Below are 15,335 nucleotides of genomic sequence, written 5' to 3'. Positions count from 1 at the left end.
AGGAGCCTGCTGTGGCCAAAAAGCCTCAAAATGAGTTTAAATTACTTTTCTTAAAGGGGCAGAGCTCTCCCTCCCCCGCCCCGGACCTAGGGCTTCTTTTAAAGGGGCAGTCATTTTTGGGGGGGAAGGAGGGGGGGTTGGCTTAATGGCTTAACAACTTTTCCCTGGCTCTTTGCACTAGATCCATTGCTATCTTGGCGCTCTGCCCAGGATGGGTTGGCCACCCCTGGTATAGACAGTCCTGGGTCCTGCCATGAGGGCAGGGGACTGGACTCGATGACCTCTCGAGGTCCCTTCCAGTTCTAGTGTTCTATGATTCTACTTACAGACAAACACTAGCATTGGGTGACAGCATATAGACATTGTTTTCACATAGTGGATAGACAATAATTGCTTTTCCCCAGTAAACCAGATGTGCAGCAAGCTGGAAAACCTGCAAACAAAACAAAAAAAATGAACAACAAGATCAAAGGTCATAATTAGAAAAGCAAAACAGCAACATTCAAACTCCCAGCAAGAGTCCTATATACTGAGAGGAAAGCTTTGTCTGAGCCGAAGAAAGCTAGCACTGTATCATCACATCACTTAAATGGCAATAACTGGTTCTATTCTCTTAGCAGAAAATGATGCAACATGTGGAACATCAGAAAGTCTGACAAAGCTTCAACAGAAGTGATGCATTTCCAGGGCTTGGCTTCACATATCTAAGCAAATTTTACATTTCCTGCTTCAAAGGAATTTCTTTAAATAATTGTAAAATCCTTTACTGGAACAGAGTACAGTTTCTTTTCTGCTTCGCCTATCAATGGTTTTCACATGCACGGTACACTGTGCTCAAAATACATTTAATGCATGACATTTCATTCACATACATTACAAATAAAATATAATTGACCAATAACTGGCTCACATGATATGAATGCATTCGTTAAAAAGCACTCAACGTAGCACAGAAATACTCACCAGTTCAACAACTTTGCAATTGTTGTGAAAGTGACCATCAATAATCCATTCTTTGGTTAAACACATTCCAATGTGTGTAACCACTCACCATAAAATACCACAGGAAAATCTTTCTAAGCATTAATGAAGGGTTTTATAGGAACAGCAATCAAGATTTCAAAGAACTTTGGTTTACCCTAAAGCCAGTGCTCAATTTAGTTCACAGCCTAATGCAATGGCTGGAAGACTAAAGACGTCCTAATGCTTCTCACAGCAGATGCACACTTTTCATTCTTTGATCATTTTTGCAAAGACAAAATACCAAATGAATCACTGAATCAGAACCAAACTTAGGAAAGCAACATCCATTAGACTGCTGAATACTCGCCTTCATTATATTAACATACAGCCAATGAACTAAATGGTTGAAATAGAGCAAGCACTGAGAAAGTTAACAGAGGTAGGGCCACGTTTTCACAGGTGCCTAGAACCCAGGAGCAGCCACTATTTACAGTGACAGCTGTTGGGTACTGAGCACTTTTGAGAAAAAAGTCCTCAGAGGATACAACTTGTTTCTCTTTTCTTCCCTAACAGTCACGTCTAACTTCACAGGCCATTTCCGCTGCACTCACAAAAGAGTACTTAGCATCGATTTCCTTCACTATCATTCTAGTTTACTGATGCAGTATTGTCATTAATGCTTTTAATGCTACACTCACCAAGACAGAAACAAGATTCTCTCCATCACTTATATAGTCTCCAGTCATGACTATTTTAAGAAGTTCTGAGATCACTGACATTTTTAATGCAAATTTGAAAAAGCAAAGAAATACGTGAGCACCACATGTGGGCCCTTGCTGATTAGCTAAATACTTACTCCGGTCCACAGGCCATCATTTAAAGACTGGTAAGGCTGATCATAGAATTGTGTGTGACTACTCTGCAAATCTCCAGAGACGAAACAGATCAGAAGTTTACTGCTTTAAACTTAAAGGGTGTACGGAATCGACTGATGAAAGATGCAACACACAACCAAATAAGTATGGCCGTATTCAAGACAACAGACTCTCAACCAGACAAAGAAGAGCAGAAAGTTTTCTTAGGCTTCATGGAGTTGTGCTATACAAATCTAACGTGGGAGGTGCTCCAACAATACAACAGGCATCACGACAAAGTCATAAGGTAAGTAGCACTCTGTTAGTGTTGAATAAAAGTCCAACTAGCCTTATGGCTTTAGTCAGCTCCAGATAGTCATGGAGATTTTTTTTGCCTTTGGTAATGTGTGGAGAAGGGCATCACTGCAATGGAAAGACAGGCCTGAGGGAAGCATTACCAGGATTCTTGAAGTGGAAATTTGACAACTTCAGGAGAGCACACTTGTAGCATTTGATGAATCTGGAGTAAAGTAGCAATCACTAGAGCCTGAAGATTGTATGCTCTAAGCCAGGAATGGGCAATAATTTTCTATGGAGGGTCCACTCCATGAATTGTTAAGTGGTCCAGGCCTTGTTTTTCTACAATGTTAATAGAAGGATTGTGGGGTCTAGGATGGAGTCTAGGTACAGGAGAGAGCTCTGGGTAGTGTACTGGGGTGCAGGAGTAGATGTGGGTTCTGGGGGAAAGTTTGGATTCAGGGAAGGGTTCTGACTTGGGCAGGGAGGGAGTGTTGAAGTAGGAAGGGGTGTAGAGAGTTGGGGTACAGGAGAGGGTAGTGACAGACAGGTGGACGGAATGCGGGAGGGGGCAGGTTGCCAGGTGCAGGTTCTGGCCAGGAGGCACCTACAGTAGGCAACTCCCAGCTGTGGCCCAGTGGGATCCTCAGGAAGGCTTCCTTCCCACTGTGGCCCTACATGCTGCTTAAAGCATCCAGATGCTGTGGCCAGCATGCACATCTTTGTGCGTGTGACCCTTCGAGGGAATGGAGGACAGTGGGTCTCAAGCAGCTGCATGCACTCACAAGCAATGCCTTTGCAGCTCCCATTGACCATTTACAGCCAATAAGAGGCTGTGAGGATGGTGCTGAACCAAGCAAACAGACATGCTGGTCCCAGCTGATGGCCACTGAGTAGCATGTGGGGCCACTACAGGCAGGGAACTGCCCAAGGGTCCCACTGGGCGGTAGCAGCCAGATACAAATGTTTACTGGGTCGGAGCCAGCCTGTGCGCAGTATTTTGCACATCACTACCAGGAAAGTGGCTTATGGAATAAGCCTGAGCTCACATTTATCCAACAGCTCAATAAAGGAGCTATCATCAGCTAAGCAATGGCCATATCAATTTCCCACAACAAAAAAAGAGGTTTTTTGGGGGAAGTTTTTTAAAACAAGCACCACATGAAGTTGATTATATGAAACTGAAAGATAACTGACCAATCATCAAAATGCCATTATTTCTATACTAAAACTATAAGGAGAAGTTAAGGCAGCACTAACAAAAAACAACTAGAAGGTGGAGAGGACAGTCACATGGTATTAATGTGCCATAGAGGGACACAGTTGTGCTCTGAATCTGGATTACCATTTAAGAATTCTGATGAAGTGCTGGATAACTAGGAAATTCAATAGTTCAATTGTCAATAGTTTGGGTTCCTTGGAAATCTAGATGCTCACAGAGAAAGTAACTTGAAACTAGAGCTTCACCCCAAATGTGATTTTTCTTAGGTTTCTTAATAGTCCCAAAGGACAGGAGAACAAAGGAGGTTTGTTGGTTGGAAACATTTTCCCTTTTCTGCACTCCTCCCCTGCCCTTTTTAAATATCTAAAGGACGGGAGATGCCCAAAGGCATGCCTCCTAACATCTTGGAGGTGAGCTTATCTTCTGCCAATGTTGGAAGATACAAGGGTAGGGCTATGAAAGGGTAACTCTGCATCCACCCAAGACAAAGGGTTAGGCCTATCAGGATAGCACAGCTTGCCAGCACGTATCCATGCTCGCTGGCAGCTGTTCTTTGCTCAAGTAGTGAAGTCCACAGATCCAGTATGGGGGGGTCTCCAGCCAGTTTGCATCTTAGGGCCAGAATCAGGCCTATCTAACCGACAGGAAGGTAGTGCCCAGCCTTTGATGAGCTCACCAAGACGACAGCTACCATCACCAGGATCACTGCACATAATTTCCCTAAAATAAATTTACAATATACCTCAAACAGTTTCTCTAACTTCAGAACATCCTTACCCCACTATACTGGGTAAAAGGACTGGAGTGGCACAAATGGAGTGAGAGAGGGGGTGAGAGAGAGAGAGAATGAACGAGAGAACCCCAGATCTGAGAAGAGCCGCTTGTGTGGGAAGGAGGGCACCGTTCACCTAGTGCAGGGACTGAGGAAGACAGTCACAAGCTGCTTTCTAAAGGCTACCCTGTGAGCTTTGACAGGGGGTCAGAGCTACAGCATGCAGTGTCGGGGACAGCGCCTGCATAGCTTCCTAGGCTGGAACTAAGATCAGATCAACACTGTGAATTTAGATTGAACTTAACTGCATTAGGTTGATTTTCTAAACAATGAGTCCACACCACCAAGTTCACTGTCTTGACTTTATGGGCCCTTAAAGTAGATTTCGGTACTGTTTTTCACAAGGATTAACAGTAGATTCAGACCTTGCATGATATAATAGAATCCCACTGAAGAGCTCTCAGGAGGTCATTAAGTCCAGCCCCCTGCCCAAAGCAGGACATCCCAACTAAATCATCCCAGCCAGGGCTTAAAAACGTCTAGGGATGGTGATTCCACCCCCTCTCTAGGTAACCCATCCCAGGGCTTCCCCACCCTCCTAGTGAAATTGTTTTTCTTAATATCCAACCTAGACCTCCCCGACTGTAAATGGAGACCATTGCTCCTTGTTCTGCCATCTGTCACTACTGAGAACAGCCTTGCTCCATCCTCTTCGGAACCTCCCTTCAAGAAGTTGAAAGCTGCTATCAAATCGCTCCCTCTCCCCTCTCTTTTCTTCTGCAGACTAAATAAGCCCAAATCCCTCACCCTCATAGATCATGTGCTCCAGCCCCCTAATCATTTTGGTTGCCCTCCACTGGACCCTCTCCAATGCATCCACATCCTTTCGATACTGGGGACCCCACAACTGGACACAATACTCCAAATGTGGCCTCACTTAAAAGTGCCAAATAAAGAGGAATAATAACCTCTCTAGATATGCTGGAAATGCTCCTCCTAATGCACCTTAGTATGCCATTAGCCTTCTCACCTACTAGAGCACACTGTTGACTCATATCCATCTTCTCATCCACTGTAATCCTCAGGTCCTTTTCTGCTGAACTGCTACTTAGCCAGTCAGTCCCCAGCCTATAACAATGCTTGGATTCTTCCATGTTGTCCTTGTTGAACCTTATCAGAGTTCTTCTGGCCCAATCCTCCAATTTGTCTATGTCACCCTGACCCTACCCTCCAACATATCTACTTCTCCCCCTAAGTGGTACAGATGCAGCACTTGGAAAGTCAAAGTTCTTGGCCTCTGGGACATGTCCCACAGTGCCCTGCTGTGACTACTCTGGCCAGCACTTCCAACTCTGCTGCTCTCTAGATGCACAGGAAAAGCCCTGGGAAATTTTGAATTTTATTTCCTGTGTGGCCAGCATGGAGAGCAGACCTCAGAGCAGGCAGCACACCTGACCATGAATGCTAGGATCACAAACAAGCACCACCTGAAGCGTGCATGAGATCCTGCACTTCATTGCTGTGTGGGGAGAGGAATCAGTTCAGGCCAAAGTACAAAGCAACAAAAGAAATGCTGCTATCTATGCTAAGACTGCACAGGGCATGATGGAAAAAGGATACAACAGCTACTGCACCCAACCTCCAGGCCAAGCCCTCAGCACACTCCTTCAACCATTTTGTCATCATGGGTGGCTGGCTGGCTAGTGGTCCACGAAAAGGTTTGCATTGAGCGGGGTTGGCTGCAGGCACCATGATCAGAGTGTTTGAAGGTGGGAGCTGGGGGGAAAGGAAGGTTGGGCATGATGGCACAAAAACGTATATGCTATGCTTGAGCAACAGGTGGACCCAGAAACAATTTGTAATAATCCTACACTTGTCCACAGGCCAGGTGGAGAAATGGCAGCCCTGCCACGGAATCTCCATAAGAAAGTTAGTAAGTACGTCAGGAAAAGCATTGATACCATCTCCTTGCAAGATTCTATTGATAGCTCGGTGTGCATCATTGTCCTGTTTGGCCATAATGCTGGCCCAGGCCACCCCCCTCATCCTCCTCTCGCTGCAACAGAGCAAGTACCCTGCATCTCTTCATGCTCTATGTCCAGCTGCTGAGACTCACTAGGTAACCCTGTAGTTAGCCCCTCCTTCTCATCCGCTACCACCTCTTCATCAGGAGCTTCTTTCTCTAGCTTAATTCCCGTTTTTGCTGTCCCTGTGCCACAAGAAGTCTCCACAGGGTCCTTGCCTGAAGATGTGGGGTCCCTACCCAGGATTGCATCCCATTCTTTATAAAGATGGCACATCTTGGATGAAGCACCCAATTGGTGGTTTGCCTACTTCACCTTCTGGTAGAGTTTCTCACTCAAGATCCCTTCTCACACAGGGCTTGAGAAATGTGTCCGTACGTATCCCAGTTTCTACGGGTCACTCGCAGTAGTGATTGCAGCGATTCTTCACCCCACACACCGATAAGATCCAAAAGCTCTGGGGGGCTCCAAGTAGGATCTTGCACAATAGCCAACCCTATTTCCCTGAGAAGATGCCCTATTTCCCTGAGAAGATGCCATGAGGAGCACTCCATGCTGAGCCAACCAGCAGGAAATGGATTTTAAAGTACCCATGGCTTGCAAGGGGAGGGGCGCATTTCTGTTTACCTATTTATGTGGCTGCAGAGCAGTAAAGTTCAAAGAACTGGCCAGAGAGGCTAAATGGGTATTGTGGGAAATATCCTGGAGTTTAATAAATTCGGAAAAAAGCCTCCTGTAGTACACACTGTATGACTGTGGACAGTAAAGGGAGGGGGACGGACAAAAGTCCCTCACGAAGGTGGAAGCTTTTTGTCCCCAAAACCGGTATTTTTTGCGACTTTTGTTGTAGACGTATAGTGTAGACATATCCTACAATTTATTTTGGTCACTTCCTTAACCAGGAGATAAGAATTCATGTCACTTCTTCAGTCTCTGCTAATATTAGAAAAGCCAATATTACTTGCTAAATCAGTGCATTATTTCACTGATGAGCTACTGAAAGTATTCCTAGCACTTGAAGAAAGTCAATGGTTTCCCTCTAGTGGTTGTGAAACAGCCACCTAAAACAACTAGGAGCCAGCCTACCTTAATATGTACATTTCACATTTCTGCAGCGAAGAGAATGAGAACAAAGACAGTAGGGGATTTTCAGAAGCTTAGAGAGGTTTCAAACAATCCATACTTTCAGCATTTCTGATGTTAACCATCATGTACAGTAATAACTGTGGAATTCTAAAAGGCAGCACATTCCTTTCAATAAAGGATGGCTAAGAAGCCTAGTTAGAATATAGTTTAGTGGCATGCATGGACAGTCAGAAAATCTCAGTACACTCTCTGCTGAACCAAAGTTGTTCTCAAGGCAGCTTGTATTCAACTGACCCTGGGTACCATGCAGGGGATAATTCCACTTTCATCAGTGGAAACATACAAGACCTTTGTGGTTCCAAGGCACCAGCCCAAAGATTTGCTTTATCTCCCTCTACGGCAGAAGTTATAATACACTGTTGGGCTATACACGGAACGAATGGCAATTGTTTCTCCAGGGAGCAGTTTGACAAGCTCTCCTGCTGACACAGCACAGTCTGCATGGGTGCTTAGGTCAGTATAATTTAGGTCACTAGGGGCGTGGATTAGTCATATTCCAGAGTACTGTAAATTATACTAAAGTAACCTGCAGTGTAGACAAGGTCAAAGACAGCACTCAGTGAAGCAGCCACACAACTTACACTGGTTTAGTTAGTGAACTTGAAGTCAGCAGAGTCAGAACCAAAAAGTTGGAGGTGGCTAAAAATCGAGAAAGACTAAGAACCCCAGAGGTGCAAAGCTGACCTAAGAGTCAAGGACAGGAAAGCAGAAAAGCAACAACAAGAGTAAGCACAACAATGAACCATGAAATTGTTTTAAAGCTCATGAAAAGATGGAAAGGCTGCATAATCTGAGGTTATGTCTAGACTGCAGAATATCCAGGTATCCCGGAAAAACCGTGCCATGTCCAAAGAACGTGTCTGCTTTTTTGGAACAGTTTCCGAAAAGTGGGCATATTCTTTTGGCATCCCTGTATTCCTCATTTTAAGAGGAATAAAGGATCTTCCGAAAGAGGAGGTTTTTTCCACATTTGGACCCGTGTAGATGAGCCAAATGTTGGAAAAGCCTCTTCAGAAAAAACAAGCAGAAAAAGGTATGCAAATTGCAGTTCGCAATTTGCGTATCTTTTTCCGGAAAAAAGCCCCCAAAAACAAAAACAAAAAATGCAGTGTAGACATAGCCTGAGCTAATAGGGAAACAAAGGACAAACCCCCAGCTTCCAGAATTCTCTCTCTCTAAAATAGACCCAGATGAGACAAATTATGTCCTGCATACAAAAGAATCAGACTGTATACTACTTCTGAAAGAAAGACTTTCAGTTGCACAACATTCAGAAGACAAGTCCTCATAGTGACCGCAAAGCTCTTGGGCAAAGCATTACGTGCATTTAACTAAATGGAAATTGAACAAGCTTTAATATATGGTGAATGGACTATTTCGCAAGTTTCAAAGTACCTCAGTCTGTATAGGGTAAAGTTTAGAATCCCCAAAAAAAGGTGATTAAAGCATCAGAGAAGATGTGTGATTTTATGAGAAAAATGGTCAAAGGGCTGATCAGAGAAGCTGTTTGGGATTAAAAAACTGCGCGCGCGCGCGCGCACACACACACACACACACACTTCTGCTGCTTTCTGTGCAGACCCTAATCTGTCCAATTCCCTAGGTATTCCCTATACAAGCCAGAATATCTACTGAACATAAGATATAGAAAGAGGTTCAGAAGCCCAATGAAAAAAGAGGAGCCTGGGAAGAAGGCGGCTTGTTAAGAGCCCACCTAGGCTCTCCTCTCTCCAGAATCCACCCCTTCCTGGTAATTGCATTCAGACTCCTTTCACAGGAACACAGTTCAAAATCAGGTTTCATATGCAACTCCACTGAGCACCCAAGGAACAAGAGAAAAACAGTTTCCAAGAAGCCTTACAAGAAACTTTTACCGGTTACACATAATGGGGAGTTAATGGTGTTGGTCCATCATTGTCTTTTCACTGGTCACTGAGGGACTTAGAAGACTTCAATAAAAATTCCTTTTTTTTTTTTTTTTTTGGTCAGATACTCAGAATGAGATGAGAGACTATTGCAGGTCTTGTGACAGAACCAAAAGAGGTCAGTATGGTCTCAAAAAGCTCTCCTGCGACTCTTCCTTATAATCAAGGATCCATTTCTTAGGGTGCCATTAAATCTGAGACCCCTATGCTCCAGCCAACTCAAGGGGGAAAACATTTTGATGGAAATTGATTAGACCACTATATATCCAGAAGCAGTTGCTTTAACGTAGAGCCTGACATAGTGGCAAAAGCCCGCTTCACTATTTTCAGCTGAGTAGGTTCTCTTAGGAGACTGTCAGATTGTTGGCAAAATTTCACATCCCAACCCCACTATTCAGAGCACTGTGGAGGATATGTGATTTAAAACAGATGAAGGCTGCCCCAATTCACGGTTTTGTTAAAAAGTTCATGGGGACACTGCAGTCTATGCAGGAAATGTATGCAAACAAAAGAGAAAGAGTTTGGGATGAAAAATTAGGGAAGTATCTCAAGAGTCCATAGACTTTGTTCTATTTGAGAAAAAGGTGAGGGTCACCTAGATCTTATTAGGCTCTCCCAGAATGGGTGCACTGAATCAGAAGGGGAAACCAGTGCCAGAATACGTTTCACAATTGAGAAAGGAACTTGAAGACATGCTAGAGATGGTTCAAAATAACTTCATGGATAGCCAGAGAATACAAGCAACAATAAGCATGCTTACAATACCTTGGCCTTTTGTCGACAAAACCATACCTGAATCTATACTACTGCCGAGTTCTGTCGACATAACGTCGACAGAACTTGGCAGTTTTGTCAACGGCAGTAAACCTCATTCTATGAGGAATAATGTCTTTTGTCAACAGAGTTCTGTCGATAGAAGGTGTTATTGCATCTACACTGTCCTTTGTGTCTACACTGTCGTGTCGACAAAGCAAGCTGCTTTGTCGACAGAACTGGATGTAGTCTAGACACTCTTTGTCGACAGTATATGTCGACAAAGCCTCTGTTGACAAAAGCCTGTAGTCTAGACGTACCCTAAGTGCCCTCACCACAACCTCCCCTGCAGCCAATGGGAGCCGGGAGATAGTGCCTGCAGGCAGCAGAGCACAGAGACCCCACTGACATGCCCCATTTAAGAGCTGCTGCAAGAGGGGGGTGCCACACATTTCTCCTATCAAGCCCCTCTCAGTGTAGACTCTGCAGTAACTTGACTCTAGATATATAGTTCATGTAACTGGAGTTGCATACCTTAGGTCGACTTTCTGTGGTAGTGTAGACATAGATTCTATGCATATGTAAAGGAACAATATACCTGCATTGACGAATACTACAGTAATACCACAGACATTAAGAATGAAAACACATAATGAACTGAAACAGTTTCAACTGAAAGTGTCAATTCCTCATACCTGTAGTAATGCCAGGTCAGCATCCTGAGCCAGCTGCTGCAGATTCTTCACAGCAGAGGTAGTTTTAATCACTCTCACAAGAGCAGGAGAACAGTCTATTGGGAGCTCATTAAGCAATGATTTCTCATCATTCAGTAGTAATAAGGCATGGTAAGGCCTGTAAAAAGAACATTGTCATCTGTAATTTCTTCCTTCAAGGATGAGGTGCCTCTCACTATCGCACAGAGCTGGAGCATGTGGCCAAGCTACTTGCAAAATAGAGCATCTGATACTGTGATAGCTATAGCGAAGGACTGCGTTACCAGTCAGTTCATTCTTGTTCATGCCACAAGATTAGCTGCCTTCTGTCAAAAGGCATCTTAATCCTCATCACAATTTGGAAAGCCTAAAAGCTGGAAATAAAGATGGTTCTCTATTGGCATACAGGCTAGCCAGACAGGTGGACAGACTGTGCTCCCAAAGATGCAGGGACAGAGCTCATTATGCTCTAATCATCAGAAATGAGCACTAAAATGAAAGTAACACAGCAGGTGACTTTCATGGCTAAATCTCCATAGAATAGCGGGAAACAAAAATGGTACAACACTCACAGGAAATACCAACCCTTCTGTAATTTAGTTACTTCATAAAACTGTGATATTGACAAGAGAACACTTCAGCATAAATATGGTTAAAATGAAGCATTTTGAAGAATGGCGTTTTGAATGGGGGAAAATTTTGCAATAACCTCTCAGACAAGATCTTAAACTGTAAACAATGCAGACACTAGCTTAAAACCTCAGAGTGTGTTTAGTCAATAATAATGCCACAAATACCTGGAAAATAGATCTAGGCACAAGAGAACAGGCTGGGGGCACAGAGATTGGTTTCAGCTCACTATCATCACTTAAAGAACCAAAATGGGCTCTAATTTTCACACCACATCACTAAGACCCACAGTCCATTCTCAGATTTGGGAGCACAAAAAAAGTCCACCTTCATTAATTTCTGTAACATCTGTCAGCAAGAAAAGCTGTAGAATGTTTGGGACAATCAAAAAACAAAGGGCAAGAAGTTAAATGTTAAAGAGGCACAAAAACATACAAGTGCTGAAGAACATAGGGAGCTATTTACCTAATAGCTTTCAGGCTTCTTTCAATTGCTTCAGGAGGTATAAAGCTTGTTGCAACATAATGGATTTTATGAGGCAGACAGAAACTCACTTCAAGCCAGTTGTTGATGTGCAATCGTACCACCCCTGTAGTACACAGACTTCAATAAAAAAAAAAAAAAGAATAAATAATAATATACAGCATTTGTTACCTTTCTCTTGGGTAAAAGCAATGGGGCCGGATTCATCCATGCTGGTGCCAGCACAGCGAGAGAGAAGAGAGACTGCATCTCCCTCCTTTCAGTGGCTGCCAGGGATTAATATGACGCTAGTTCATAAAGTCTGTTTTAATTTGCCTCTTCTAGGCTATTGCAGGGTCACAGAATCATAAGAATGCCCCAACCCTCTCCTTCTCCACCTCCAGTTAGTCCTCACCAATGCACTAGTGAGGGAGGAGGATCTCCTGTAAATGCAATGCAAAGGCCCTGTGCCTCTGGGAGAGATGGGGTGGGGATGGCATACAGGGCAAGGATGAATTAGGCTCAATTTTTCCATTATTGTTTTACTACATGATAAAGTTCCCACACCCCATGGTGGGCATCACAGAGTAACATGTTACCACAACATTGACTCCATAGGTTCTATCTAGTTGGTTTGTTTCCCATTGACCTGCTCATGTTTGTTACATGAAATCATGAAAGTTGCTGTTAAATGGTCCTTCATTCTAGGAAACCACAACTTGCCCAAAAGAACAGGATTAAAGTGGAGAGAATATGCACTTTAGGAATGATAATGAAGTCTGATCCCAGGGTTTGTCTGGATAGCAGCTTTACGTAAAGTACCTTTTATTTAATACCTTTGGGAAGCAGGTAGTTTGGGGCAGCTAACTTCACTCATGCAGATCTTTGTTCTTGTTTTTAGACAGTGACATATTTACTCTAGGTCTTTAGGAAATTCACTAATTTCTTCACCGCCATCTAAGTATAAGCAACCTATGTAAGACATCCCACATCCTCTCTGAATTATAAACATGTCAGCTTAAAAAGCTATTTCTTGTGACACTAATGTAATGGCTCATGCCATAAGGAAAAAAATCCAAACTTATGACCCATCCCAGCCATTTGACATCAGAATTTACATTAAACAGTTTCTAAAACATAACCTGAAAATCATTGTCTTTATCTGGATTCAGAATCACTGAAATCACCCAACAAAACTCAGTTCTCCTTGGATTACATTTTTGGGGTTTTTTTTTAAACTACATTACACAATATTTTTTAAAAAATTCTAACTAAAAGTTATTTTTCCGACAAGCTGTATTCCAAACATGCTCACCAACAAAGTTCTTAAAACTGACCAAACTAAACAGTACATGCCAAAAAAGAGGGAGCTAATCAACCTCAAGAGGTTTGGATCAGGGTAGTCAGTATCCCACTTCCCCTGGATTTTCAAAACCACAAAACACTAGGAATAAAGAAGTCTTTGCCTAAATCTCACTTCCACAAAACCCAACAGAAAATGGCATTTTATGGAGCATCACTTCTGCAAATCCACAGCTATCCTTTGGGAACTGACCGTTTGCAACTTAAATACAGTGAAAGAAGGGGTCACACCAATCTCCTGACTGCTGGCTGACTGCCATATTTTTGACCAATGGAAACTGGTTGTTTGAAAGCTGCTTTGCTGAGGATGCTAGTGCAGAGCAGAGGGTGCTCAAAACAGGCACCTAAAATTAGCTACTTAACAACATTCAGAGCCCTAAGTGGCCAGGCTTTCAGTCAATACAGAAAACTTATGGCTTCCATTATATATTTTTGAAATTTTTTGCTAATTTTTTTTAAAGTTTAAAAATTTTAAATCAAAGGGTTGTACACCAGTACAGCAGAGAGATCTGCAGTGGTAAGTGTACAAACAGGAACACAAGAACATTAATATTAATTTTAGGAGCCAGAAACCAAAGTTCAATAACTGTTAGTTTTTAGAGCTATGCTTTTTCTTTGTATCAGACACTAGATTTCAGCAGAAGCAAATCTAGCAACAAAAGTTTCACACAAAAGGACCAAACATTTCCCTTTATCTCTGTGCAGAACACATTACACGCTGCACTTAAAGCCTTGGGGATGCACTTCAACGCTTGGCAGCAGCCAAGCTGGGAAGGGGAAGAAAGAGAACATATGTTGTTTTTTTCCCCTCTGATACCTTCATTTTATGTCAAACTTCAAAGCAAACAAACATTTTTTTTAAAAACCACACATCTTCATTGTAAATATAACTTTAAAGATTAAACATTGCAGTTTCATTTAAATAGATTTTCTAATTATTCTCTGAACGGGGTATATGGGATTTTTCCTGCCAATGTGACACAGCCTGGAGCTAGCAAGCCCAATTCTGAGATTAGATGGTAGTTCAGTATAAAGCCTTCTCAAATTGCAGTCTCTACTGAGACAGCCACCAAAAGGAGCTAATTACGTCATGAATGTGCTCCCATGATCCTTATGGACACACGAGTCCCATTAATAGCACCACTGCAGTTAGGAAACCAGGTGGAGAGAAGAGTTTCCATGTTTTTAAGGTTGCTCAGCATGGGGTGGAGAAGGAGGATGCTAGATACTTTAGGACAGATTTACTTTGACCCGGGTCTGTGCATTGCAATGTGGAAGCCAGAGCTCAAGGTCTGAGCATGGGTCAAATTTACACCAAATATTGCAACCCATGGTATGAATTAACATAATGTTCAAGTTTATCTGATTGTTTGTAGTGTTTGGAGAAGTCTGAAGTGTCAGCTTTCAAATGAAGCCATATTGCAGATTTAGCTGAGGTGCAGGTACTTGCCACCCCATAACACAGCAGTAGTGGAGCAAACAAGATTCTGTTCTGTGTGGTGCACCAAAATCATTAGACAAGATCTTAATACAGAATCATTATTACTAACAATGATTTGAGCTGCAGAAAGACTATAGCTTCACTCTCAGATCCTAGGCTGAACTTGAAGAGCTGGTAGTTCGAAAAATCCATTATTTGTAAATTGAGAATTTTATATGGAAGCCACTAAGAGTTGGATGCCAGTCACACACACTCCTCAATCCCACATCCAGTCAGCAGCCAGAAACCTTCAAAGAGTATCCAAGGTTACACCACAGTACTCAAAAACTCCCTGGGTTTTCTTGGACTTAAAGAATGAAATTTAACACACACTTGTTTACCCTGTATCAGAGGGGTAGCCGTGTTAGTCTGAATCTGCAAAAGCGACGAAGAGTCCTGTGGCACCTGACCAGGACGAAGAGTCCTGTGGCACCTGACCTGGAACAACGCTTCCTCAGCTCTCGTCCACTTACACCCCTTGTCTACCTACGCTACATCGATGACATCTTCATCATCTGGACCCATGGGAAGGAGACTCTGGAAGAATTTCACCATGATTTCAACAGCTTCCACCCCACCATCAACCTCAGCATGGACCAATCTACACGGGAGGTCCATTTCCTGGACACCACGATACAAATAAGTGACGGTCATATCAATACCACCCTATACAGAAAACCTACCGACCGCTATACTTACCTGCATGCCTCCAGTTTCCATCCCGGACACACC

At 43.1% G+C, this 15,335-nt stretch overlaps 1 protein-coding gene across 10 annotated transcripts in view; it reads right to left on the bottom strand.

The window, feature by feature from the left end:
* The window catches only part of NPRL3 (NPR3 like, GATOR1 complex subunit), a 96,349-nt gene that overhangs the window by 49,632 nt on the left and 31,382 nt on the right, over positions 1-15,335 (bottom strand). For 8 of the 10 annotated variants that reach the window (XM_089782233.1, XM_089782232.1, XM_089782234.1 and 5 more), the window contains 3 exons: positions 11,765-11,902; positions 10,652-10,808; positions 327-433 (listed from right to left, as the gene is read on the bottom strand). In XM_089782233.1, the coding sequence (XP_089638359.1) occupies positions 327-433; positions 10,652-10,808; positions 11,765-11,902 (402 nt within the window). The remainder of the gene's footprint in view (positions 1-326; positions 434-10,651; positions 10,809-11,764; positions 11,903-15,335) is intronic. The other 2 variants (XM_089782236.1, XM_089782235.1) reach the window with 1 other exon arrangement.

This window comes from Pelodiscus sinensis, chromosome 15 (assembly GCF_052426305.1).
Source record: "Pelodiscus sinensis isolate ZL-2025 chromosome 15, ASM5242630v1, whole genome shotgun sequence".
Classification (NCBI taxonomy): Eukaryota; Metazoa; Chordata; order Testudines; family Trionychidae; genus Pelodiscus; species Pelodiscus sinensis.
The sequence above is the reverse complement of the archived record's forward strand: the minus strand, read 5'-3'. Positions and strand labels throughout refer to the sequence as shown.